At 46.4% G+C, this 26,648-nt stretch overlaps 1 protein-coding gene across 5 annotated transcripts; it reads left to right on the top strand.

Annotated features, from left to right (window-relative positions):
* Positions 1–100: 100 nt before the first annotated feature.
* Positions 101–24,793, top strand: RSAD2 (radical S-adenosyl methionine domain containing 2). Of its 5 annotated transcripts, none has more exons than XM_087863884.1 (8): positions 101–600; positions 3,207–3,326; positions 3,413–5,139; positions 11,440–11,601; positions 15,705–15,934; positions 18,455–18,604; positions 19,390–19,422; positions 21,577–24,793. In XM_087863884.1, the coding sequence occupies exons 3-8, from the start codon at positions 4,788–4,790 to the stop codon at positions 21,739–21,741; spliced, it is 1,092 nt and encodes a 363-aa protein (XP_087720010.1). In that variant the 5' UTR covers positions 101–600; positions 3,207–3,326; positions 3,413–4,787; the 3' UTR covers positions 21,742–24,793. The 5 variants fall into 5 exon arrangements, with proteins under 5 accessions (XP_087720010.1, XP_045670601.1, XP_087720009.1 ...); XM_045814645.2 differs by having other exon boundaries at positions 101–2,080; positions 5,040–5,139; XM_087863883.1 differs by having other exon boundaries at positions 101–2,080.
* Positions 24,794–26,648: the final 1,855 nt, after the last annotated feature.

The raw sequence follows: 26,648 nt of genomic DNA, 5'->3' as shown, positions 1-26,648 counted from the left end.
GGGGAAACGAAAGCTAAGTGACCGACGGGCGGGGCCGGGCGGGGGGCTGCCGCCTCTGCCTCCCCTGCCTGCTAGCGGTCCGCGCCCCGAACGGGGCCACAGGGAGGGGACGGCCGTAGGTGGCGCGCGCGGTCCCGGCTGCCACGCCGAGGGTGCTCTTGGCCCGGCGCCGTGTGCGGGGAGGGGGCGGGTAGCCCCGGGCCCTGCGCGAATTCCTCCTTGGTTGTTTAGGGCCCGGGTGCGCGCGCGCGCGTGTGTCTGTGAGTGTGTCTCGGAGACAGCGCGCGCCAGAGCTCTGCCTTTTAGCTTGGTTCTCTTCGCTGCCCCCGCCCTCCCTCCCCGGCTCTTCAGTGCGGTGCAGACTCCTGGGCCCCATACTCGACCGCAAGCCTCCACCTGACCCGCTGTCTCGCTCTCACTCTGACCCAAGTCCTTTCCCCTCTTCTTGGAATCACCCCCCTCCTTGTGCTGATTCGCAGACTAGGACATATCGCCAAATTTGCACCTGGGCCAAACTGAAGTCCTGCCTTCGGGTCCAATTTGCAGGTCGTGGCATGCTGTTATCAGCCCCAAGCCCGCATCGGCAGCATTGGTCCCTCGGTATAGCAGCTTTTACACAGTTGTTGAGATGTTTTGTTTTCACTCATTAGCTGATACCTTGGGAAATGATTGTCAAGCAGGAACGTCTGTGTGGCTCAGTCGGTTCAGCGTCTGCCTTTGTATCAGGTTACTAGGGCCCTGGGATCGAGTCCTGCATTGGCTCAGGTCATGATCTCAGGGTCCTGGGATCAAGTCCCACATTGGGCTCTTTGCTCAGCCAGGAGCCTGCTTCTCTCTCTGTCTGCCACTCCCCCGGCTTGTGTGCACGCTCGTGCGCTCTCTGACAAATGAATAAATTTTTACAAAAATGTTTGTCAAGCAAACTGAAAACAAAAATCCCATGCGGAAAACTCAAACATTTAGAATAGAGATAAAGATGAAAAACATTAGGTGAACTGAGAGCAAATAAATTTTATGATTTAAGCAATTTGGATTTAGCATGGGTGTACTTTTAATTCTGGTACAGCTTTTGGACAAATGGGAACTATTGTAGATATGTGGTTGAAGTATGGGCTCATAGACAAGGAGCAATTCAGAGATTCAGATGTTTTTAGTTCTCTGCGAACAAGATCATTCTTACTCTCTGTGAGCAATCTGACTCTGGGGCATTTAGAGTGCAGAGATGTTTCTACACGTATAGTGTTCTGACAGGAGTGTAAATTGGTTCAAGTACTCTGGAAAACTCTTTGGAGGTCTGTGCTCAAGGGGAGCACACATACACCATATGAACCAGTGATTCCAGTCGTGGGTATATACCCAACATAAATGCATACGTATATGTCGACCAAAAGACATGTACAAGAAAATTCATGGTGTAATAGCAGAATATTCCAAATGCTCATCTTAAACAATTAAATGTATTGTGGTGTATTCAAACAATGGAATCAATAAATGCGAGCTATGAAAATGAACAATCAACTTCTCGATAGGGCAAAGTGGGTAGGTCTGCAAACACAGCACTGAGTGAGACAAGCCTAACAGAAAGAGGCCACGCTATGATAACCTAGAGTATGTTTTTTAGAAAACAGGACAGGGTTATCTTTGGAGCAGAGGTAGAGTTCAGGGCCTGGGGGAAGGTCTTGGAGAATTCTTGGTAGAATTCTATTTCTCGATCAGGTGTTCCTTACATACATGTGTTCATGCTGCCAAGAGCTCATTGTGCTGTGCATTCATGAATTGTGTACCTTTCGATGTATGTGTAGTAGTTGAAGTATGGTACTGATGTGCAATATGCATCAGAAGACTTGGCACAGAAACGTTATAATGATTGCAAATAACTGAACCAATTCCACAGTCTGCTAATGGGTTGCAGCCGCTGCTGGGACATTCCTGCAGGAAACGGTCCACATCAGGGAGCATGGAGTACATTAAGGATGAGCAGGTGTTTTGAGAAAAAAGTCTCTGGCTAAAGAAAAACGATGATGACATTTGGCTGTTTTCCGGTTGCATTTGGATGCCTTTCGAGATGGCTGAGTCCCAGGTAGAAAGCCTAAAGGGGGCTGCCTTGTACCTCCCCCCAGCCTACCCCCGTCTTGAGCAGTTAGAAGAAAAAATCCCTCCCTGGCCTGTGCAAGCCATGGCTTTGAATAAGGAAGTCTACCAGTCCTGAACCTTACTCTTAAATGAATGGTAAAAGACAAGTTGAAAGGAATAGAACATATGTTCAATGACTTCTGTGAGTTCTTTGCTGGAAAAGACTTTGACTTATTTATTTTATTTCTATTTTATTCATATTTATTAATATTTTATCTAAAAAATAGGTTCTTAATGGTTATTGAAGCAAAGAAGGAAGGAGAGAATGCCTGAATGAATGAATGAATGAATGAGTCAATGAACACATGAATGAATAAAACTGGTCTGGTTAGAACAGACTTAGGAAAAAAATAATAAAATAACGTGCTAATAATGATGAGTCATTGAGCGGTGATGCAGGTGTTTAAATCCCACTTCAAACACTTACTCCCTGTGTGACATGAGTTTCCCCAGCTGTTAAAGAAGTTAGTGCATGCAAAGTGCACGGTAGTGCCTGGTACCCACTGCTGGAGGGTATGCTAGCTCTTGCTAATTTATTATACGAGCAGTACTCTCGGTGCTTCACATACTTTACGTCATTTCATCCTGAAAATGCCCTGTGTGAGTGTGATATTAATACCCGTGTTTTCCAGTTGTGTTAACAAGATCAGGCAGGTTAAGAAATTTACCCGAAACTAAACATTCCTGGCTGAACTAGGATTCAAACCTTAAAATGTTTGGCTTCAGAAGCCTACATGGCTCCCCTCTGTGCCGTACCTGATACTCGACTGGAAATGTAAACTGACTCGGTTTCTGTTTCTTCGTATACACGTGATCAAGCAGAAAAAGAAAAAAGAGTATTTCTTGACTGAATCATACCGTGGTGATATTTCAAAATGCTTTTGGATAAGCAGATTGCAAGCACGTGGATTCTATCCGCCAGTGCATAATTGGAAATCATTACACACAGGCTTGCTATTTTGCTAAATTTGCTTTCAGTTTCCTTTCTAAGGAAAATGAAAGTCATCTTTGTTTCCATTCAGAACATAACACTACTAGAAAAACAATAGCTAACCCTAACTGAACACTTACAGTCTTCCAGACACTGTCCCGATTTATGTGATTCACACGCATCAGCCGCTTCAGTCTTCACGAAAACGTCCCATGAGACAGCTGGATTTACAGACGAGGCACTGGAGACCCAGAGAAGTAACGTAAGTTACCAAAGTCTCGTAGCAAGTGATGAGCTGGGTTCATGGCTCCAGAAGCTTCCCCACTAAGACTGTTGCAACTTCCACAGGTCTCAAGAAGCTTCCCTGGAGTTGCAACTTCCACAGGTCTCAAGAAAACTTTAGACTTCCTGCTCAAACACAACTCTGATTAAAGACAACTAAAGAAAAAAAAAAAACGTTCAGCACAAAATTTGACAGTGCTTTCTAAGAAACTGTAAAAATAAGGAAGAAGCCACTGTAACTCTTGACAATTAAGAACCATCTTAGAAAAGCATCTGATTTTCCAATGGTCTTTTATTTTTTTTTTAAAGATTTTATTTATTTATTTGACAGAGAGAGAGAGCCAGCGAGAGAGGGAACACAGCAGGGGGAGTGGGGGAGGAAGAAGCAGGCTCATAGTGGAAGAGCCTGATGTGGGGCTCGATCCCAGAATGCCGGGATCACGCCCTGAGCCGAAGGCAGACGCTTAACGACTGCGCCACCCAGGCGCCCCTTTTTATTATTTTTTTTATTAAAGATTTTGTTTCCTTGAGAGAAAGAGCAAGAGAGAGCCTGAGCTGGGGGAGGGGCAGAAGGAGAAGGTGAGGCAGACTCCCCGCTGAGCAGGGAGCCCGATGTGAGGCTTGATCCAGGACCCTGGGATCATGACCTGAGCTGAAGGCAGATGCTTAACCAGCTGAGCCACCCAGACGCCCCTTCCTTTGGTCTTTAAAAATAAAATAGAAATGGAGCACCTGGCTGACTCAGTCGGAAGAGGGAGCAACTCTTGATCTCGGGGTCATGAGTTCGAGCTTTACGCTGGGTGTAGAGATTATTAAAAAATAATCTATACATAAATAGATATGCAGGAAAACATAAATATCTATGTTTCAACACTATGAAAATACGTAAGATGAATACCTAAAGACAGATTGAGGATAAATGTTATTATGTGCCTGTGCGTTCTGACTGTGATCTGAAAGGGGCCCCGAGGCGAGCGGGTTCTGTCCTCAGCCAGCACAGGCCAGTCATACGTGCATTCTTTGACTTTCATACAAACTGTCAGTGCGGGCCCACGTAGGAAGGATGCCAGGGCAGAGCTTCCATGCGGTGTCATGCATGAGTAATGCCTCTGAAGAGGTGACCGTATCTCTCTCCAGGCTGTGGCTCTCTGCTAGATGGAGATACGGAGGGATAGCAAGGTCCTCATCTGTATCCGATTAGAAGGCTTCTGTTGACCTAGAAGACAGGTGAAAGGTGAGGCAGAGAGAGGCAGATGCCAGCCCTGATCCTGAGCCTTCAGTCTTGGCCCTGTTCCAACTTTCATTTTCATGAAGAAGAAAATCGAAACTCGAGCTCAGCTGAGAGTTAGAGGTGTGTCCATCCTGCCTGTGTGATAGGCTGTCCCCAGCACATATAAACTGAATCCCCAGGTTCAGTGCAGCTTCAGGGCACCTGGCCACCATGTGGATGCTCATGCCCGTCGCCTTTGCTGGAAAGCTGCTGAGCGCTTTCAGGAAGCCCCTGAGCTCTCTATGGGGCAGCGTGGTCCCCTGGTTCTTCTGGCTCAGGTCAGCACTCTGGCTGGCAAGGGGCAAGGGCACCCAGCCGCCACTGCAGCGGGGCCGGGGAGAACTGCAGGAGAGCAGAGGGGAGGAGGAGGGCGCGGACCAGCCCACCACCCCCACCAGCGTCAACTACCACTTCACCCGCCAGTGCAACTACAAGTGTGGCTTCTGCTTCCACACGGCCAAGACGTCCTTTGTGCTGCCCCTGGCTGAGGCCAAGCGAGGGCTACGGCTGCTGCAGGAAGCCGGTGAGTCCCCAGTCCCAGGAGGGAATCAGGGCGCAGCTGCCGGCAGGGGGCAGCCACAGGTGGGAGAGCTCCCGCAGATTTTGGGATGCTCCCCATCCCATCTCATGAGGGAGTATTAGGGTAAATTTGGGGTGGATGCCTAGGCCTTTGGAACCAGGGTTGGCTGGTGCAGACAGTAAGGGATGCAAACCCAGCCCTCCTAGAGCTCCAAGGGAGCAGAAGTCTGTGCACCTGCCAGGCTCCCCGTGCTCCCAGCATGTGCCAGGAGGCAGGTTGGGAAGTTGTGCCACTTTCTGAGTTTGTCCAAAGCACTGATAGATTCGGGCTTTCCAGAAATAATTAATGAGGCAAGTTGAAAACAAAGACAAAACTTCCACTTAAGAGCTACAATGTTTGAAGGGCACCTGGGTGGCTCGGTCAGTTAAGCGTCTGACTCTTGGTTTCAGCTCAGGTCATGATCTCAGGGTTGTGAGATCAAGCCCCACGTCAGGCTCCACACTTGGGGGGGGGTCTTCTTGAGATTCTCTCTCTCCCTCTTGCTCTGTCCCTGCCCTCTCCTGCCTCTCTAAATCTAAAAAAAAAAAAAAAAAAAAAAAAGAACTACAATGTTTGAGTCTTTTACTTTGAATCATGTATGTGCTCCTAACGAGAAACTTTAAAGAAGTTACTATTAGTTACTGCTAAATAGAAGAAACTATTTACAATACAAATATGGCAGTGACTTTGCTCTCAAGATTTCCTTGCCGAACTTCATCACATTAGTACAGCGAAGGCATCTCAGAGAGCGCCCAGCCTGGCTAATCTGAAGGCAACATCTTCCACTCCAGACCTGTTCTTCCTTCTCACCTTGTCTTCCTGTCTTTCCTCCAGCCCCAGCTAAGCTAGTAACTTAGCAGCCTTGCCAACTCTTTCTCAATTTGCTTAACTTTTTTTTAATGGAAGTAGAACATACACGCACAAAGTTGCACACATCCTGAGGGGTTAGCTGGACGAATTTCACAAAGTAACCACACCCATGTAAACAGCACCGAGATCCTGGAAGAGAACATGACAGCATCCAGAAGCATCTCCTTCCAGCCACTGCCCTGCTCCTGCCAGGGTAACCATGAGTTTGTCTTCTAACAGACAATAGTTTTTGCCTGCTTTTGTACTTTATATAACGAAATTATACCATTTGCGCTGCACTGGATCTGACTTATTTTGTTCTCCATTACGTTTGCTCAATCATCCACAGCTGTTCATCCAAGTACAGCCCACCTCACTGTTCCCAGTGGGCTCAGGGTCTCCCCATTTCTCACCTGGATTGCTGCAGTTCGTATCATTGTCTCTGCTGTCCCCACTGGGACATCAAGTTCCTCCGCCGCAATGCCTCCAGTGCCCTGTGCTGCAGACACATCGTGTTACACCCATTCTCCCCCAACACCGGCATAAATCGAGCCTGTGATCATGCTGTCCTCTCTTTCTGGAATGCCCTCTCTCCTTCATTTGTGATCCCTTGGTGCCTGTTACAAATGTGTATTATAACACTTTTTTTTTAAAGATTTTATTATTTATTTATTTGAGAGACAGAGAAAGCATGAGCAGGGGGAAGGGCGGAGGGAGAAGCAGGCTTCCCACAGAGCAGGGAGCCCAACATGGGGCTGGATCCCAGGACCCTGGGATCATGACCTGAGCCAAAGGCAGACTCTCAACTGACTGAGCCACCCAGGTGCTCTTATTATAGCACTTTTTAAATTATACCATTATGTTTTGTTTTGTTGTTTTGTTTTTAATATCTGGGCCCCCAAAGAGTTTGAGTTCCAAGGTAGAATTTTAGCATTCTGCGTGTCTTTGTGCCTAGCAGGATATCTAGAACATGAAAGGGGGCTGATAAATGTTTTTGGAGAGATGGATTAATAGATGAACGAACGAATGAAGAGAGGTCTGGTGTCGTGGGAAGACCTTAGACTCTGGACTCACAAGGCCAGGGTTAGAGTTCTTGCCCCAACACTTGTAAGACTTGTCAAGGCATTTAACTTTTCTGAATAGCAGTTTAACAATCTTTAAAATGTAGATAATCAAGGTAATGCCTATACCGGGTGCCTGAGTGGCTCAGTGGGTTCAGCTCAGGTCATGATCCCAGGGTCCTGAGATCGAGTCCCGCATCTGGCTCCCTGCTCAGCAGGGAGTCTGCTGCTCCCCTTGTTTGTGCTGCTCTCTCTCTCTCTCACTCTCATTCTAGCTCTATTTCAAATAAATAAATGAAATCTTAAAAAAAAAAATAACACCTATACCAACCTCAAAAAAGTGCGATCTGGCACAAATAAGTGAATACTCAGGTGTTTTTAAATAGAGTATAAACTATTATGGTTATGATTAATACTTTTATATAATGATTTCTCAGTTTTAAGTAAATAAAGTCAAAGTTAATTAAAAATGATCAAGGTATAACATAGGTCATATGTGAGTTTCTGGCTATAAGTGAGATTTCTGGCTAATAAACGAAAATCTATTTTGGTGATGATTAAAAATATAAAGCTAAATGTAAATTATATTTAAAATGTACTACTCGGGCGGAAGATGCTTCTACGGTATATTATTTACTTCTCTCGCTTTTACAGAGAAGACTGAATAGAATTTAGCCACTGCGAGCGTCAGTTATTGATCTGTGCTGTAATGCGATCGCTCTTTGTATGTTAACATCGTTGTGAAGTAATTGTTGATTGCCTAAGATCTTAACTACGCACCTACATCCCGTTCCTCCAGCTTTCGGTTCCTTTCATCCCCTCTACTTCTTCCCCTCAAACTCATCAAGGGCCGCTGGCCAATACACTGTCTCACCCTCTCCAGTTTATCTGACCCCATTTCACCACACCTGCAGGAATAATGATGTTTCCAATGAACGATGACCACCGTCACGCAGGCAGGCTCCCAGCACGTTGGATTTCAATAGTGAGATGATGGAGTTGATCACTGTCCAGTCATAGACACATCTGAGAGAGGAAGACGGTGTTGGAAAGAATAGCAGATGTCATTTGGTCTGTCATAAAGCAGGGCTGTTCCGGGCGAGCCGGCATGAAGGGCAACCCCACTGACCAACATGGAAGGCTGTGGAGCTTGGGTATCCATCCTAGCTCCATTTTTTCCCCTAGTCTTACGGTCTCGAATAAATCATTGAACCCTCCTGAGCTTCAATTCCTGCAACTAAAAACCAGGATAATAACTCCTTCCTTGCTGAATGAGTATAAGGATGAACGCTTGCCTGAACCCTGTTACCTTGGGTGAGGTATGGGGAGGCCAGATGCAGATCAGGAGAGAAAAATTGGGAAGCATTGTGTAATTTGTATTACGCGTATTACATATTACCGTTCCTGCGGCAGGGTACCGCTCACCGCACAGGAAGTCCTGGGTGGAAGCTGGAAGGGACTGAAGTAACCCCGTCGTTGTGGTTTTCACAGGAAGGAGCTGATAGGGAGACAAAGCCAGCTGCGCATGGGCTGGTTTGAACAATCGCAGCGAGCTCTGGGCACAGGGGCTGCCCCGGTTGTCCGAGCCCCTGCCCTGGGACACAGAGGGCAGAGGACAGTGGCCCAGGGAGAGAGGGTCTCGTCGATCAGGTGCTTGCGGTGTGGAGTTCCCTGGTTGCTCAAGCAGCGGACCTGACCAGCCTTGAGCCAGGACCTCGCCGCTGAGCCAGGACGGCATTTTAAAAGCTGTGCTACAGTGAATTTGCACAAATTAAATTTCCAAGCACAGGATTCGTTTTTAGTAGGTACAAAGTTTGTTGGACAGACATTAACAAATAACATTCTCAGGGAATTTCATGATGTAATGTGCTGCTATTTGGCCCTTAATATGTTCCCCCAGCCCTCTCTGCTCGTCTGGCTGGTGCTTCTAATTACTGTGCTCTATGACCAAACCTGTTTGCTGCTCTTACTCGTCTCATGCGTCCTCCTCTGGTCTCACACGTGCTTCCATTTCTGCGCTATGTCACCCCGGGTCCTTTCCTCACCATGCTCGGAAACACAGTGGTGTCGGGGCCTGTGCCCTCAGCGCCCTCAAAGTCCAGTGGAGCAGATGTTTTGAACCTCACTAGTGGAGCCAGGTGCTTACTGATTACGGGTTCATTCTGGAAATGACCCACTCTGATGCAGCCACTAGCACAGAGCATCGAATAAAGACTCAGCCAACTGAGTTGAACTGAACTGAATTAAAAATGAACTCCACGATGATAATATCACCGTACACATTCTAAATGTCAAGATCATCTGGACCTTCTAGTTAATGTCCCCATTCCCTCCAATCTTTCCTTCGCTCCACTAAAATTCCGGTAGCATCACTGAAAGCAGGGGAACAAAACCACAAATCAACACATGGTTGTTGGAACTGATTGATGGCACGTGGACGTCTTCAGCATGTGGCTGCAGGACAGTGGCTGCCTGAGTTCACCAGACTGCCCCGTGGAATGCAGAGCATTTCAGAGACAGAACCATCCAATCATGCAAGTACAGCATTGATCAAAAAGGAGGGGGTAAGGCAGGAGCGAGACTACAGGTCGAAGGCAGATTCACTGCTGCCTCCACCACGAGGAGAGCCCCTCCCCAAGTCCTGTGGATGACAGAAGGAATATTTTCAGAAGGATCTGGACCACCGAGGCTGTGCTCAGCCACTCCAGGTGGAGCAGGGAGAAGAAATGCACCATACTTGAGACCAGAGTGTAAGAGTCGGCCTGGGGGGGCAGAGCCCATGTTCCGGGGCACAGGCAGCCAGGGGATATGGCCTAGCAGGAAATGAAGAGTCTTCTCCGGCAGAACAGAATGGCCCAGAGGAAAGACCAAGGCTCCCAGCATGTGGGGCATAATCCATTTCTCTGTCGCTGTATAGGGATTTCTTCCTCAATCACGGAAATTCCCTTCTGCTCTTTTATGCATCACTCAAATAAGAAAGGACAAATAGAAACACTGAAATAAAAGGCGGGTGCCAGAACAAATAAGCAAAGAGAATATAGAAAACCTTCAAAACATCTGTAACTGATAATCCCAGAGAGATGAGAGAAAATTTACATGTAAGAAATAGCAATGCGTTAAGAAAACAGGATGTGGGAGAGTCTGGGGAATGGAAACTGGGATTTCTAAAATTAGAATTTTAATAGACTAAAAGATAAGGTCTTGGGAAAATGGGACGCAGGAGACAGAGCAGGAAGGTCTGGTGGTTACAAGCCCGATAGCCAGCAGACCAGCAGTGGGACCTCCAGAGAGACAAGCACATTGGAGAAGAGGTAGGAGTTCTCAAACAAATAGTAGGAGAAACTTCCTGTCCCAGAAGGAGCTGTATTTTTCGACCAAGGACCCTTACGTGAACAATGAATAGAGACAGATTCCGCTAAAGCACATAACCTTGCATTTGGGGACACTGGAAAGAAAGCTTCTGGAAGGGAAAAAGCCAGGCACTTAAAAGGGGTTATAAATCCCAGTGTAATCAGGCTTCTGAACAATAATATTAAAACCTAGAAGACAGTAAATGATGCCCTTAAAATTCCGAGTGCAAAGTGACTTCACCCAGAATACTATACCTGGTCAAAGTAATGATCACAGATGCATTTGGAAACATTAAGTTCGCATCTTGATTCATATTTTGCATTTTTTCAGGAAACTACTAAAGGCTTTTTGAAAACAAGGGAGTTCACCAAGAGAAGAAAGGGCAGGAATTCCAGGCCAAGAGGCTTCCAGCATGTGGGAGAGGGAAGGGGCTCCCCCAGTGCTGCACTGTCTCAGTCTGAGAGTCCCCAAGCAAGAGCATTCCGGAGGGGGCGGAGGGGGTTTTCTGCATATCTCTGTGTTGTCTCATCCATCCGTGGAAGCAGTTCCCTACATTAAAGTGCATCTATTTTATTTTTTAATTTTTTTAAAGATTTTATTTATTTATTAGAGAGCAGGAGCAGGGAGGTGGGGTAGAGAGAGAAGCAGGCTCCCTGCTCAGCAGGGAGCCGGATACTTGATCCCAGGACCCTGAGATCATGACCTGAGCCAAAGGTAGACGCTTAACCGACAGAGCCACCCAGGTGCCCTAAAGTGCATCTATTTTAAAGCAGGGGAGAAGGTTAGGCCCTGGGTTCTGTATATGCTTATCCGCCCCCTGCCCCCCGCTGCCGAATGCCTGGGGAGCATGGGGAGCCAGGGTTGGGGGGAGGGTGGGGGCTGGGGATAATCTCTTCGTTTTTTGTTACTTTGAGAAAACATTACTTTTGTCATTACAATAATAAGGGGTGTTTGTGCAGTGGAGAAAAAACAGAAGGAAAGATTCATGTTCTGCCTCTCCCAGGGATGGAGAAGATCAACTTTTCAGGAGGAGAGCCGTTTATTCACGACCGGGGCGAGTACCTGGGCAAGCTGGTGCGGTTCTGTAAAGAGGAGCTGGGGCTGCCCAGCGTGAGTATCGTGAGCAACGGGAGCCTCATCCGCGAGCGCTGGTTCCAGAACTACGGTGAGCTTCCTGGCATCACGCTGCCTTCACCGCTGCTGCAGTGATTGTTGGGGGGGGGGGCGGGCGGGGCAGGAAAAGGGGGCCCCGGAAAAGACACCTAACTGGAATCCCTTTGCAAGCCATGCACACATGAGGACGCTTTCATTCTGCGGGGCTCTCTACTTAGAGCCCTATACTTGTTGACGAACAGGTGTGGCAAGACAGGTAACAGAAAATGTTAGCACAACTATGTTATGCATCCCAGTTCAGCAGGTGCTGAGGCCTGTGGCTTTAGCTTAGCCGCTAGCAGGGACACTGACACGGTTCCGCAACCCCCACCTTGCTGCTTGCTACTAATGTTTAATATTTAAATATTAAAGGAACTATCACTTTATTAGTCTCATAAATGAAGCAATTGGACTAAAACAGCCTTTCCTACCTTTGGCCACATATTTGGCTGCTGAAGAAAGTTAAGTAAAATATCTGGGTGGGTACTGAATCCCAGACTAATTATATCAGAACCTTGAGGTGTGTCACAGACCAACTTGGGGGGCCCCAAGGGATTCTACTCTGCGGCCAGGATGGCGAACCACGAATCCTCAGACCGTGGAGCTCCTTTTTAGCTGAGTTTCCATGGATGTGATATCCCTAGAGCAGTGCCCGGAACTTAGGGAGCCGTGGGAAATATTAGCTGTTATTACCATTGTCATTTTAGGAGACAGTGGTAACTCTTAGAGAGCTATTTTCTTTTTTTTTTTTTTTTAAGATTTTATTTATTTATTCGACAGAGATAGAGACAGCCAGCGAGAGAGGGAACACAAGCAGGGGGAGTGGGAGAGGAAGAAGCAGGCTCCTAGCGGAGGAGCCTGATGTGGGGCTCGATCCCATAACGCCGGGACCACGCCCTGAGCCGAAGGCAGACGCTTAACCGCTGTGCCACCCAGGCGCCCCTGAGCGCTATTCTCTGTTCTCACGTTGCATGAGCTCTCGGAGCCTTGACATCACTGCAGGAGGGCTTGCGTTTACGTGCATTTACTCTCTGTTGAGGCTGCTCACAGGAAGTCTCTGACCACATACCCTTCCCAGGATGGTGATGAGATGGGCATGGGGAGGGGAGACTGGATGAGGGCAGGGCAGCCCATCTGACGAAGGTGAAGCAGGAAGACAAAGTCAAAAGTCTCTGGGAAAGGTAAATCGGGCAAGACCAAAAGATGATGTGTGAGAACCAAAACGTCTGCGAAGAGAGTTACTTAGTGAAACAGGGTCAGAAGCTTCCATGTAAACTCTGGGAACCAGATTCATGGAGGCAAGAAAGGGTTAGGGAACGGTGTGAGCAGGGGAGAACCGGTCGGCTTGTTGGCGATGTCCCCGAGCCATGCTCGCCCTCCAGCACTGGCTCTCTGTGCGTGCCCAGTGTGGTACCAAGAGTGGGTTCCGCGGGATCACTGCCTCCAGGGTCGGAAGCTCAAGTGCGGGCGTGGGAGAGGCCGTGTGAATGAGTGAACTTGGAGGTGCAGAAGAAAAACCCGCTTCAGTCATAGCCAATAAGCAAGTGTGCGGCCATGAAGAAAGGGAAGCAGCACACCCTGTTCGTGGTGGACACACAGACAGCTAGTGAGTCATGAGCTTCCAACGACGTTTCTCCTCTGCGGGAATGTAGGGTTAGAGTTGCCATATTCAGAAATCTACGTTCTATGTTAAATCTCCCAATTAAATATTTGCAAATACTTTGGAATCTTATTAGGTGTCATGAGGGAAAAACAACAGCAATGTTTATGTATAACTGCGTGGTCAGTAAGCCTCCGATTTCCCACCTCCAGTTTAAAGGACCGGGGGTAAGTCAGTGTGCTTGCGTGGACCAAGAGAGCCTTCGGGGAGCAACCACTGTCTCTCTAAGTTTGGCAGTTTTCTAGGAGCGCTCACAAGACTCAGTAGCCAGTTAGACTCATGGCTAAGGTTCATCGGAGCAAAGGAGACGGCACAGAAACAGCAGGGGACAGGCGTCACTGCGGTCCAGAGAGGTCAGACGCAGGCTTCTGAGTCCTTCCCTTCCAGGATGTGCTTTCTGTCTCGCAGTGAACTATAAGGATATGTCTGGAATGTTTTTGCCTAGGAATACTCATGGGAGTCTTAGGGTCTGAGGCTTTTATGCAGGGCTGGTCACTTAGGCACACACTGCTGGGCGCCCATCCACGGAAACCGAAACTCAGGACTCCCGAAAACAAAACCAAGTACATCACAAATCTTATTCAACAGTCCCAGCAGCTCATGACAAGCTGATTTAACATGGCCATTGCTCCAGACATAGACACGTCATCAATGGGAGACATGTAGAACATTCTGGTGGTCATACAGGGATTCGCCAAAACCCCATCATAGTTCCATGCGCTTCTAGAGACTTGCGAGGACTCAGCGAACAGATCTGCTGTGCTAACTCTCTCTTCACAAGGGCTCTTACAAGACAGTCTGAGAGCAGGAGGAGAGGATATCATGGTCACAGAGCAGAAGCTGGAGAGGGGGCAGAATCAAGCCATTGACAGATTCTCAGCTGACTTGGAAACCAACTGAGGCTTTAATATAAGCAATAGGGCTCTATTTTAGTTTGGAACTTTGCTTTTGTTTGGGTTAGAGACCACTCACTCAGTTCCTCTTCTCAAAACGATAAGCCGTCAGGAATTTATTTGAGATCGGTGTTCAGAACATCTTGGGTTGTTTCAGGTGATGGTCGGTTGCTTGCTCTGGCTTCAGCTTGTGCTGGATGCATTGAGCCTATCACATAACTAGAGGACAAGTGCTTGCCCTTGGAGAAACTAGAGACTAGTTAGTATGACTAATTAATTATTAATCTGATTAATAGATTGCAACTCACGGTTCAGAGTTCCGGGCAATCGATCACATCAGTCTTCCTCCAATTTGTACTGAGAAGTGGTGGGGTGCACATGAGGATAAGAGCAAATTTGCCCCCACATTGAACTTAAAATCTCTCTGATTAAGACAGCAGGTAATAGTTGCTTAAAGGTCTTGGACCCCCAAGCTTCTATCATTAGAGAGTAGTTTTAAGAATCAATTTTGTGGGGGCGCCTGGGTGGCACAGCGGTTAAGCGTCTGCCTTCGGCTCAGGGCGTGATCCCGGCGATCTGGGATCAAGCCCCACATCAGGCTCTTCTGCTGTGAGCCTGCTTCTTCCTCTCCCACTCCCCCTGCTTGTGTTCCCTCTCGCTGGCTGTCTCTATCTCTGTCGAATAAATAAATAAAATCTTTAAAAAAAAAAAAAAAAGAATCAATTTTGCGGTCAATTCTGCAAAGTCACAGTAGCGAGGGAAACCCAAACTTGGTCCACTTGGAGGATGTGGCCAGCGAATAGAGGGCGCGGTACCACATGTCTGTGCTTAAGAGGTACGTAGATCATCCGAGGAAATGAAAAGGGTGCAGAGGAGAAATTAATGGTACAGAACCCAATGGAAGAGAGACCAAAACAAAGATAATCATCACCGACATCTTCTGTGCTCCGGTCTCAAAGCAAAGCTCTAAATATGTGGCCGTGCGGGGAGGGGCTTTTACACTCTGCTCCTCCCCCAAACCCCTTTATGTTGGTGTCACAGCACCCAACGCCCTTGTATCTGACACACCACAGCCACAGCGTCTCTACAAACGTGTAGTTGGTGAATTCAATATAGAACGATGTTCAGAAGAAGCCAAAGAGCTTGGCAGAAATGTTGAGGTTCTTCTGCAGAGCAGTGTTCTGTATGTGATACGCAGAAGGGACTACCAAACCTGTGACTGCCCGTGGATCCCAACTACTCACTGCCCCAGAAGTGACATACTAATGAAGGACCTCAGTTAAATATACCCGTAAACGCTCACGCACACACAAGTGCCATTTTACGATGGTCAGATGGGAGTATCTCCATCACCTCATGATGTGTGTATTTTTTTCCAAGATGATTTTTAAAAGTCCCAAGTATAATTCCCATTTCTGTGAGTGTTGCAGGTACGAGAAAAAGTCTTCTTTTAGCATTAAAACTTAGATACAAGCAAGATGGGTTTTATCATAAAGAGATACAAATGGCCTAAAAGCTTTGGTCGTTGAATGGAAAAGCTTAAAGGTGCTCACTTTCCCTCAGGTGAATATCTGGACATCCTTGCCATCTCCTGTGACAGCTTTGATGAGCAAGTCAATGTCCTCATCGGCCGAGGTCAAGGAAAGAAGAACCATGTGGAAAATCTTCAGAAACTCAGGGCGTGGTGTCGAGAATATAGAGTGGCCTTCAAGATAAATTCTGTCATTAATCGATTCAATGTGGACGAGGATATGAGGGAACAGATTAAAGCCCTGAACCCTGTCCGCTGGAAAGTAAGTACCGTGTCCCTTTTGCTGACTTTAATTCAGAAAATGTTTGGGAGAGACTTGTGACACTGAAACCCGAAATGTGCAGGTGAGAGAGGACTCTGGATTGGCCGAGCCAGCCGGGAAACCGGGTCCTTGGCCCTTCTTCCAGCTCTCTTAAACTGTAAACTACTTACACCCCCTTTGCCTCAGTCTCCCCTTCTAGAAACTAGAACTGATTCCCTTCTGGAGTATTGGGAGGATAAAGGTCAAAAGATATAGTCAGGGGCGCCTGGCGGGCTCAGTCAGTGGAGCGTGAGTTTCTTGATCTTGGGTGTGAGTTTGAGTCCCACGTTGGGTGTGGAGATTGCTTAAAAATAAAATCTTAAAAAAAGAAAAAAAGATACAGTCAGTGCTTGGAGGTGGTTTTGAAAAATATGCCCACAGAAAACCTAACCTGTATGTATTTATCAAATATAATAAGACTGGATTTCTTCTTAAAACTCTTGGCTTATTCATAAATGGACATATGTTCTTCATAAATTCTGTTAATGTATTTTTCATTGAATTATTAGAAGATATTGGACAACACTATCCCCAGGCTGTGGCAAAGTTTATTAACGATCTGTGCTTTAGGACCGACCCCTCTATCAGCTACTGAAAAGTCTCAAGTTCAGTCTCAAGGTACATTTATGGCACCCATGATGTGCACGCTTGGAAATAACAGTAAATTATTCCTACCCCTGGCTGTTCTTCAGAATCAACTCAGGGAACTGTTTAAAAAGCAGTTTCCTGGACCTGTACCCCCTGCCCAGAAGGAACGGGAGGGAAGCTAAAGAAAGAAGAACGGGGGGAGGAACGGGAGCTGTGGTCCAGGAAGGGGGACGGACAAGGGCCAGAGGCTAGGCTCCAGGTTCTTAGACTTTCCTTCTAGAACCATCTGCCTGTCACTCTCCTTTTTCCTGATCCCCCATCTCTGCTTCACTTCTGCAGTTACTGTCTTCCTCATTATCCTGTTTTCAGCTTCTCTCTATATGAATATACATTTTTTCCCTCCTGGCTTTGGTTTGCAAGGGGCTCCTCATGGCTACTTTATGTCAGAGCTTTCTTCTCCAGTCCCATCACTCCCACTGTGGCTCCCACTTGCGGATTCACTTCAGAACTGCCTGGTCAAAATCCTGGGTTTTCGGGGCGGGGGGGCAGGTGAGCTACTGCCTGTTTGGAAAGCAGTTTTCGCCTCAGATCACAGGCGTCTGCAGGCTGCAAACTGATGAAAATCAGTGCCCCCGGGTCAGGTGCCTGGCCCCCCAGGCTGCCTCCTCCCTGGGAGGGCCTGGCCTCGTGGGCCGTCAACAGTCCACCAGCACTGAACCTGTGTGGGCCGGAAGGGCCCTCGTGGTATCAACGGAGGGCTTTCCTGTCACCCGGAGGCTTGCTCTAGTGACAACAGAGCTGGCCCCCCCAACCTTGCCCAACCAATCCCGCCACCCTCCCCCGTCTTGCTTCTCAAGCTCCATTTGAGCTGGTGGATTCTGGAACCAAAGCCCATATGTGTCTTCACCCATGTGATATTCAAGTCAGCTTGGGCTTCCAACCTGGGGGGACACCTTCTGTGACACCCCTGCCAGGCCTCTCTCCTCACCCTGTGCCTGGACTGGGCTTGGGTGCTGTGGGGACAACGATGACGGGTGTCCCCTCCCTAGAAACTCACAGCCTACTGAGCAAGACAACCGTGAAAGCAAATAGTAAAACTACCTTGTGACCAGGGTCTGTGGGGACCAGGGAGCACAGAGGAAGGCGGTGGGAACAGAGTGAGCAAAGAAGGCAATGGTTAGGGAATTGTACAATTAATTCTAAGCAGACGAAAATGTTAATTAAACACTATATATAATCCCCCCCCCCCCCCATGAAAACCCCACAGACCCGGGCCCGGTGCTGGCTCTGTGTTTGACCAGCTGCTGTCTCGTACCACCTGGAGCGGGTCCCTGGGACAGTTTTTCCTTCTCAGATGATGGTATTTCTTACGGGGGAATAATGCATTCACACACACACGCACAGACACACACATGCACAGACACACACACACATTTATTTAAAGGAACGTTGAAAGACTATTCATGGCTTTGGAAACTGTCCTTGTGTATTAACTGAAAAATAAACCACAGAGTCAAGAGGCCTTAATAAGGATACATTGAAGTCAGCAGAAACAACATTTTGGAAATACTCGTTTCTTGGTTTGGGCATCACAACCGATTTATTTTCTTGTTGCTGTGTACAGTCCCTACCGCCTGCACTGAACAGCTGTCACTCGGTGGTCTGAAAAATTAGATTATCAGATTAGATCAAACAGACACTAGAGCAGTTTTATGTTTTCGGACAGTTGGTACTTCCCGACTTTGAGGGCCCTGGGGCAATGTCTTTCTAGACTGTTCCTGAGTCAGAGGAGTCTTCTTTGCTTAGAAGAGATGACCTGGGTCTCGGGGAATGAGGTTCAGGGTAAAAATGGGGGGAGGCTCTTCGCAAAGCAAACACCGTCCTTGTTTCCAGGTCTTCCAGTGCCTCCTGATTGAGGGGGAGAATTCTGGAGACGACGCTCTGCGGGAAGCACAACAGTTCGTCATCAGCGATGAAGAGTTTGAAGGGTTCTTAGACCGCCACAAAGAGGTGTCCTGTTTGGTGCCCGAGTCTAACCAGAAGGTTGTATGAAGCAAACACTGCTGGGTTCATCATCACGCCTCGAGACTGATTCCAATCACGAGCTCTAGCCCAGAGGGATCCACACACTGATCCTTGAGAGGGTTCAGCAAGTGGGACGGGAGGGGTGCAGTCACCTCCCAGCGGTGTGGCCTCTGAAAGAGCTTCAGCTGCCCTTCCCCCTCCCCATCTTTGGACCCTGCGTCTGTACTGTTCCCACAATGGGAGCTGTTCCAAGGACACGGCCTTGAGCAGGGATAGCTTCCTATAGGGGGATAGGCACACCTTCCAGCTACCTACAGAAGGTATAACTAGTTACAGGTGATGAAGGTCACATTAAAATCTTCAGGGGAGCTCCCAGGGAATAGCATTAAAGCTTTACACATTGAAAAAGGGGGAAATTCAGGGTAGGGTGGGGACAGCCATTGGGAATATGGAATAAAGAACAGGGCTCTCCCACAGCTTGAGGAAATGGGGCAACTAGCCTGGGGATTTCATTGTCAGAGACACTGCCAGAGTGCCATTTGTCCCTTCCAGTATGGGGCAGAGAGCCCAGCCTGCTGGCATCTGCTGGAATCTGAAGGGACACAGACAGACGCCCCTGGAGATGTAAGGTGGGGCTGGGGGCACCGTCAGGTGGGTCGCCTTGTAAGGGACATACCCAGAGCCACTCAAGGCACGTAAGAAGTGTAGACTCCTGAAGTCAGAAAGCTGTGAGACAGACCGTTGAGCGCGCGTACTGAAAAATGCACTTGAAACTAAATTTGTATTTAATTTCTCATTTTCAGATGAAAGATTCCTACTTGATTCTGGATGAGTATGTAAGTATTTGTAGTGGATTATAAAATTTGGAAACTTTTAAATAAAAAGAATTTTAAAAATTAAAAATTAAGCCGCAATGCCAGAGTTGAGCTATAATGAGCATAACCGGTCCCAATTTCTCTTCTGAGCCAGGATTTCATGTTTTTATTGTCACTGATTAGCATTCGTACTTTAGAGCCCTTCCTGCCCTGGGTCGGTTCCAAGCTAAGCACGTGGGCAGGACTTCGCTTGAACCTGGTCCCCGTATTTGCACCAACCCCAGGCGATGGATTCACGGGTATCACCTTGAATCTGACATTGCAAAAGCAGAGTCCTCTGTCGTGCTGTCTCGGGCTGGGAGTTCCTGGGCGGTGGGGACCCAGGGTGCTTTGGAGGAAGGTCCTATCCCACTTCACATGACCTTTAATAGCTCCGATCCTGCCAGCTTGTCCCTGACTGATAAGTCTTAGCTTCGGTGAGAAGCCGTTGCAGCCCCCCTCCCAAAGCCACTGATAGTATTGCTACCCCTCTACCTTGCAAAGAAAAAAGAAAATCTACCCCTTCTCAAATTCGAAAAACAAATCACTTTTTTCTTTCCTCTGTCTTTTTTTGGGAGAGGAGGGGGCTAGATTCATAAACCTTTGCCAGTAGTTCAGATACAGGATGAAGAAGTCCATTCAAAGACCTGCTTCTAAGAAATGAGCTCCAGGGCGCCTGGGTGGCTCAGTTGGTTAAGCACCTGCCTTTGGCTCAGGTCATGATCCCAGGGTCCTGGGATTGGACCCCGTGGCGGGCTCCCTGAACCACAGGGGTCTGCTTCTCCCTCTCCCTCTGAGTGCATGCACGCTCTCTCTCAAATAAATAAATAAAATTTTGAAAGAAAAGAAAGAAAGAAAGAAAGAAAGAAAGAAAGAAAGAAAGAAAGAAAGAAAGAAAGGAAGAGAAAGAAAGAGGAAAGGGAAAAGAAGAGGAACAGGAAGAGGAAGAGGAAAGGAGCTCCAACAAGAACAATGGCTTTAATGTGTTTGGCTTTGGTGTTTTGAGAAATACTTATTTTGACTTTTGGTATTTTACTGTTTTCAAGTTAATCAGTGATGCTTCACAACCACATTGGTGTTTCCCAGTAGGAGCATCCGTTGCCGAGTGTAAGGGGACAGGTGAGGGCACTGATGTTCAGCGTGTGGGCTCAAGGTAGAGAGGAAAAGTCAATTTGTTTTTATTTTTGTCTTTTTAAGTTTTTAATTTGACAGAGAGAGAGAGAGCATGCAAGGACGGGGACCGATGGGGAGGGGCAGAGGAAGAGGGAGAGAGAGAATCTTAAGTGGGGCTTAATCTCATGACCCTGAGATCATGACCTGAACCGAAATCTAGAGTTGGATGCTTAATTGACTGACCCCCCCCAGCACCCCAGGTTTTGTTTTTGGAGACTCATGATTGGCTGGGGATTTTGACCAAGACTCCCCAACAGACTCTGTGGTCTCCACACAGTTGCCACAAACATAGTAGAGCCAAAATTTGCTTTTACTACTTTAAGAACATTCTGATGCAACAAGTATTACTACAAGATGCTTGGTGACATGGTCGGTCAGGAGAAGCGTGAAGACCCCATTGCTACCTGTAAGGTGTTTAATTTAGGATGAAGACTGGGACCCTTGACAGGGCATATACGAGTCTTCTTGGCCTGGTTGCCTGCCTGCCTTTGTACTTCCTTTCTGAGGCCTCTCTTTCCCTTTCTCGAAAGACGTTATTAATTTTATGCCTATATATTTATGCACAAGCTGCTTTCACTCCAGCAATATCATCTACCTGCAGTTTCCCAAAGACACCATCCTGTGTCATGTGTCTGTGCTTTCACAACGCTGTTTTCTCCAGCTTACAATTTCTGAACGTTACCCCTCCCCCACGGAGGGACATGCACCTGCTGTGCATCTCATTCAGTTTGTCTCGCACTTAATTGATCCAACGTGCTTATGTTGGTTAAAGTGAGCTACTTGAATAGAGAAAGGGTCTTCAAGGAGGTCAGCATCCTTGGTATGGTATCTGGCCCACAGCCTTCAATAAGTATTTGTTGAAGTAACTGCACTATCAAAAAATCACTCTGGATTAATCCCCAAAATTGAGTTTCATGGAATAAATTATACAAAAATATCCCCATTCTGTCTCGAATTTCCTAGATGCGCTTCCTGAATTGCCAGAATGGGCGGAAGGACCCTTCCAAGTCGATCCTGGATGTTGGAGTAGAAGAAGCCATAAAATTCAGTGGATTTGATGAAAAGATGTTTCTGAAGCGAGGAGGGAAATACGTATGGAGCAAGGCAGATCTGAAGCTGGACTGGTAGAGCTGAAAATGGAGCCTTCAGCCCACCTGTGGGGACTCTTGCTCAGGCTCAAGGTGTGGCAACTTCCACCAGCGGCACGTCCCGTTGGCGTTTTATAATGGCCCCAGATCTGATTTTCTGTTCCACAAGCTATCCGATTATCTGTGGTAATTGAACGCACAAATCACTTGGGTAATTGAAATCCACAGATAATGCAAAACCATTAACTTTAGTTAATTTGCTTATTTAAGATCTAATTTTTTTGAGCAGTGTTTTCTGTGACTCCTGTGTTCCCCCATTTTGATGTTATTTTTCCAGTCCTTTCATTTGACAGAGTTGGGGTTTTTTTCTGCTAAATATTGAGATGCCAATTTTCACACCTAGAGCAATTACAAAATCTCTCCCCTAATTACTCTGCTTGTTCCAATGCTTTTCCCTGTCTGCCTTTCTACCACTGAAGTCTTGGACTCTTGACCCAGGAGTCTGGAAATAGTCAGCAGGTGTTTCCAAGAGTAGGAAATGATCATCTCATCAGTTTTCAGTAAGTACCTAGAAGGAGATCATTCATCTGCCCGTGCTCTGCACGACCCCTGGCCCTTGCTGACTATTCCATGAACATAGGCTGCTTTCCTTTCTCTTCCAAGTGTCTCAGCAAAACAAACAAACCCTTTACATTTCATGACAGAGTTGACACAGGGTCCGTGTTTGGGTTGCTCTATGAACCTGTTACTCCTACCACCTGAGTCTGCCTAGCAACAACACCTGAGTTCATTTGAACAGACGGTTGTCCCCACATCTCTGAGAAATGACACCTTATGGCTCAGATGGTTAAGCCTTGGGCTCAGGTCATGCTCTCCAGTTCCTGGGATGGAGCCCTGCATCTGGCTCCCTGCTCAGCGGGGAGTATGCTTCTCCCTCTGCCTGCTGCTCCCCCTGCCTGTGTTCTCTCTGTCTCTCTGTCTCTCTCTGTCTCTCTCTCTCTCTCAAGTGAATTTTAAAAAAAAAATCTTAAAGAAAAAGAAACGACACCTTACACCTTACAGATCAGCCAGATGAGTTAGGAAAAAACACTGGGCTGGTATGTGGGAAAGAAGGTGTGGAAGCGTCTAGAATGTACCTGGATTTTGCGTAAATGAAGCCATGGCACAATATAATGAATCTCAACTAACTCTGAATCACTTGCAATAAGGATATAATCTGGGTCAATAGGAGAAGATTCTGTGCCTTCCTTTTCTAGCTTCTTTCGGAAAATGTCACCTAAACTGGGTGTCAGAGAACAAAGTCCCCTCCTTATGGAAATATCACATGCAGTTTGTTTATGTAATTTAGACAGTATCTCATTGCCTGGAGAACAATAATTTCCTATCATTGTTTCAGAAAAGCAAAATCATGGAAAATTTTTTTGCCCAAGCATTAAAAAAATTTTAATCCAGCTGCCATGCCGGTGTTGGTCACTAGGTGGCATTAAATGTTGCTTGAGTCCATTAAGCAGCCACACAGAAATTCCATTTAATCCAGTTTCCAGACTTAGTGGTTTTGAAAGTTTGGTTTTTGTAATTTTTTTTTCCTCAGAAAAGATATTTCTACTTCAGATTTTAAGTCACTGTAATTCAACTAAAATATTTTTGTGTCCCATCTCAAACAGGGTAACATAAATGGTAAAATAAATATATAAACAAAATTTAAAAATTAATTAATTTTAAAAACAGGATGGGTTGTCATGCATCTTCCATTTTATTTTGTCTTATATTTTAAGAGAAAAATGAATTAGGAAACGTTTTTCCTGTGTGCGTTTTGACCATCGTTGAGCTAGGATGACTTTAATATAATCAGTATAAACATAAAAGGTGTTTTTTTTTTTTAATGTAACGTGAGCGCACTTTGCTGATCTCCGCATTATTCATCAAGAGCAAGTTCAGCAAAGAAAGATCATGGATGTGGAAGCACTGACGACGTTGTCCAGTAGACAGCAGGGCTCAATCATTATTATTTGACACAAAATCTAGATGGGAAGCCCACATCCTCTGAGTTGGAATGAATTTCTCTCAAATTCACTCAAATTCAAAATGCCAGGAATTATATAACTCTTTCCCCAAAGGGAATTCTAAAGCATAACAAAACAAAACAACTGCACCTGAGAAATACGCATTTTAAATGTTTTTCCAACTGCGCTCCCTGCCCTGTCAGGATTTGCAATGTTTAAAATATCTAAATGTTTCTTTTTCTTAAGGGGAAGAACTGAGGACATATAGCATTAGAGTAAAATTCAAATTTGGATTACATAATATTTTGCTTTAGTTTTTCAGTTTTAAATAGGAATTTTCAGTTTTGTGAGACATTCTTTTTTATTGAGAAGACAGTCGGAGGGCACTCATCACGGTGCACATTGAGCAGTGGACAGAGTGGTGGGTCACTCAGTTGTACACCTGAAACTAAGACAACACTTTTTGTTACCTGGAATTTAAAAAAAAAAAAATGAATGAAAAAGAAAGGAAAATATCAAATGGTAATTTATCTGAGGTGTCTCAATGTAAGTGTCGAGGGCAAAGGTTTTGCAGTGCTTTGAAGTATTGCTAATGTTTACATTGTGAATAGAATAGAATAGAATATGAATAGAATTTTGCCTTAAGAAACCTAGGAAGATCAGACATTAGTAATAGCATATTGGCTTAAAAAGCATACATCATCCCTGTCATTTAGTGATAAAGGACATGAAAGTTGCCTATTTTAAGTCTGAAGATGGCTGAGATCACCCCGCTGAGTCATCTGGAATGTGGTCCTGCTCCATCTCCAGGCCTTCGGAGTCTAGTTGTCGGGTTGGTAGGAAGAGCCATGATGCTAAAAGCAGCGAACACAGTCTCAGTGAGGCTCCATCAGGCAATAATTCATCTTGTTGGCTGTCCTCTTGTTGAAAGACTTTAATCAGCTCTTATTAGGGGGAGACTGACCATGCTGTAAGAGATTTTAAGGCTTTGTCGTGAGTGTATATAGGTTTCAATTTGGGGGAAAAATATATTTTCTTATCAGTCTGATGTATTGTAAGATGTTGTATTAAAATATATTTTGTACAGTGCCTTCTCAGTGGGTCAATGTAATGAAGCCTCTCCTTGGTGTGTATTTAAAGTAATTGTGTGTTTTTACAAACTGCCATTGCTAAAGGCAAGTACAATTTAAAAATCAACAAGGTTAATCAATAATTAATAAGCACATTTAGGCAACCCAATCGGCAACAAGGTAGAGTGGAGATGAGTCACTGGGGAAAACGCCCTTTGTATTCTAAAATGAAAGCCAGCGCTTCGGGGAGCAGGTGTCCCAAACCCGATGGTGTCAGGGACAGCACCGGCCTCCGCACCAGTGCTCCTAGCTCCGCGCTCTGAGTGTGAGCTGGTCAGCCGTCCAAGGAGCAGCAGGTGCCTTGCACTGGAGTCCAAGGAGGTGCAGAGCTCACCTCTAGCACCCAGTTCCTAGCTGTCGGTTGAGTTCCTGAGCCCTTCCTTGCCTGCATCCACCCGCCCTGCAAGGGCACCTCCAACGGGGGCCCAGCAAGCCCCTCCCCTGCCCGCCAGCACTTCTGCCTCCACCCTCCCAGCCCTCCTGTAACTGGTTTATTTCTTCACTCAGGGCATCTCAGCTCGTCCCTTTCTGATTCTGCTCTCAATTCTAGGCCCTTAGAGCCAAGGGCTCTGCATTCCTGGCCGCAGTGTCTACCTCGTGCCCTCCAGACTTGGACTGGTCCTCCTTGGCCATGCAGCATTCTCTCAGACATGCCCCTGCACCCGACCGCTGGTTAGGGCACTCAGCTCTTCGGGAGAGGTGTGGCTTCACTACCCACATCCTCCTGGGCGCCAACGCTGGGCTCCAGCCCTAGAGAACAGGGGTCAGATCCAGGGCCTTGAAGACAGTGAAGGAGTCTCAAGGAGGCAGCTTGAGTCCTTGATAATTGTGTCTGGGCCACATTTGGGGTGCACAACTCCACGTCAAGCCCCTGCTGCTAAGGGCCCTACCCAGTCAGGGGGAAAGAAAGGGTGAATCACACAGAAAAGCTGCATGGTGGGGCGCCTGGGTGGCACAGCGGTTGGGCGTCTGCCTTCGGCTCAGGGCGTGATCCCGGCGTTATGGGATTGAGCCCCGCATCGGGCTCTTCTGCTATGAGCCTGCTTCTTCCTCTCCTACTCCCCCTGCTTGTGTTCCCTCTCTCGCTGGCTGTCTCTATCTCTGTCAAATAAATAAATAAAATCTTTAAAAAAAAAAAAAGAAAGAAAAGAAAAGCTGCATGGCAAGTCCAACTCAGATGCTATTGAGATGGGCTTGAAAAATCAGAAAGACTTTAACATTGTTTTCCATGATTCTAAAAATAATCCATATTTGAAGTATATGTGAAAAACAGAGGAAAGCAAAATGAAGAAAATAAAAATTATCCATAATTGTATCACGCAGAGGTAACTGCCAATTTACTTCACATCTTTCTGGTCAGGCATATTTTTTAATAGAATTGAGTTCATTCTCAATTTTATTTCCCACATAAAATCTTCTGAAGGTTTTTAAAGCCAATTAGCATTCTTATACTTTAATGAGAACAGCCAGTTCCTCACAATTCACACTAATAGATGAGAAGACATTCAACGTCCTTCTAAAAACCACAGCTGGTTTGAAAAAAATCACCTGCTTTGGTTTTTGAGTTGCTTACACATTTGTTGATGAATGTGAATATATCTCATGTTCTGGGAATTCACTTTATCCAGAAAAAATATAATAATAATAATAATAATAATAATAATAATAATAATAATAATAATAATAATATAAAGCTTCTCTGTGCAAGCTCATTCCTGGAGGATCTGGGAAACGGCCCAAAAATAATTTATATTTTCATTCAGCGCCCTCTTGACTTGGCCCTGTCTGGGTCTGGTCCCAGTTCGGTACGTGAG

This window comes from Ursus americanus, chromosome 7, assembly GCF_024610735.1.
Source record: "Ursus americanus isolate L20-20 chromosome 7, mUrsAme1.1.p, whole genome shotgun sequence".
Classification (NCBI taxonomy): Eukaryota; Metazoa; Chordata; class Mammalia; order Carnivora; family Ursidae; genus Ursus; species Ursus americanus.
The sequence above is the reverse complement of the archived record's forward strand: the minus strand, read 5'-3'. Positions and strand labels throughout refer to the sequence as shown.

What these genes read in the sequence shown, in the direction of transcription:
- RSAD2 (XM_087863884.1), top strand. Translation starts at nt 4,788, where the DNA reads ATGTGGATGCTCATGCCCGTCGCCTTTGCTGGAAAGCTGCTGAGCGCT. An exon ending in GCGCTGGTTCCAGAACTACG is followed by an intron (nt 11,602 to 15,704) that starts GTGAGCTTCCTG and finishes ACTTTCCCTCAG; the next exon opens with GTGAATATCTGGACATCCTT. An exon ending in TGAACCCTGTCCGCTGGAAA is followed by an intron (nt 15,935 to 18,454) that starts GTAAGTACCGTG and finishes CCTTGTTTCCAG; the next exon opens with GTCTTCCAGTGCCTCCTGAT.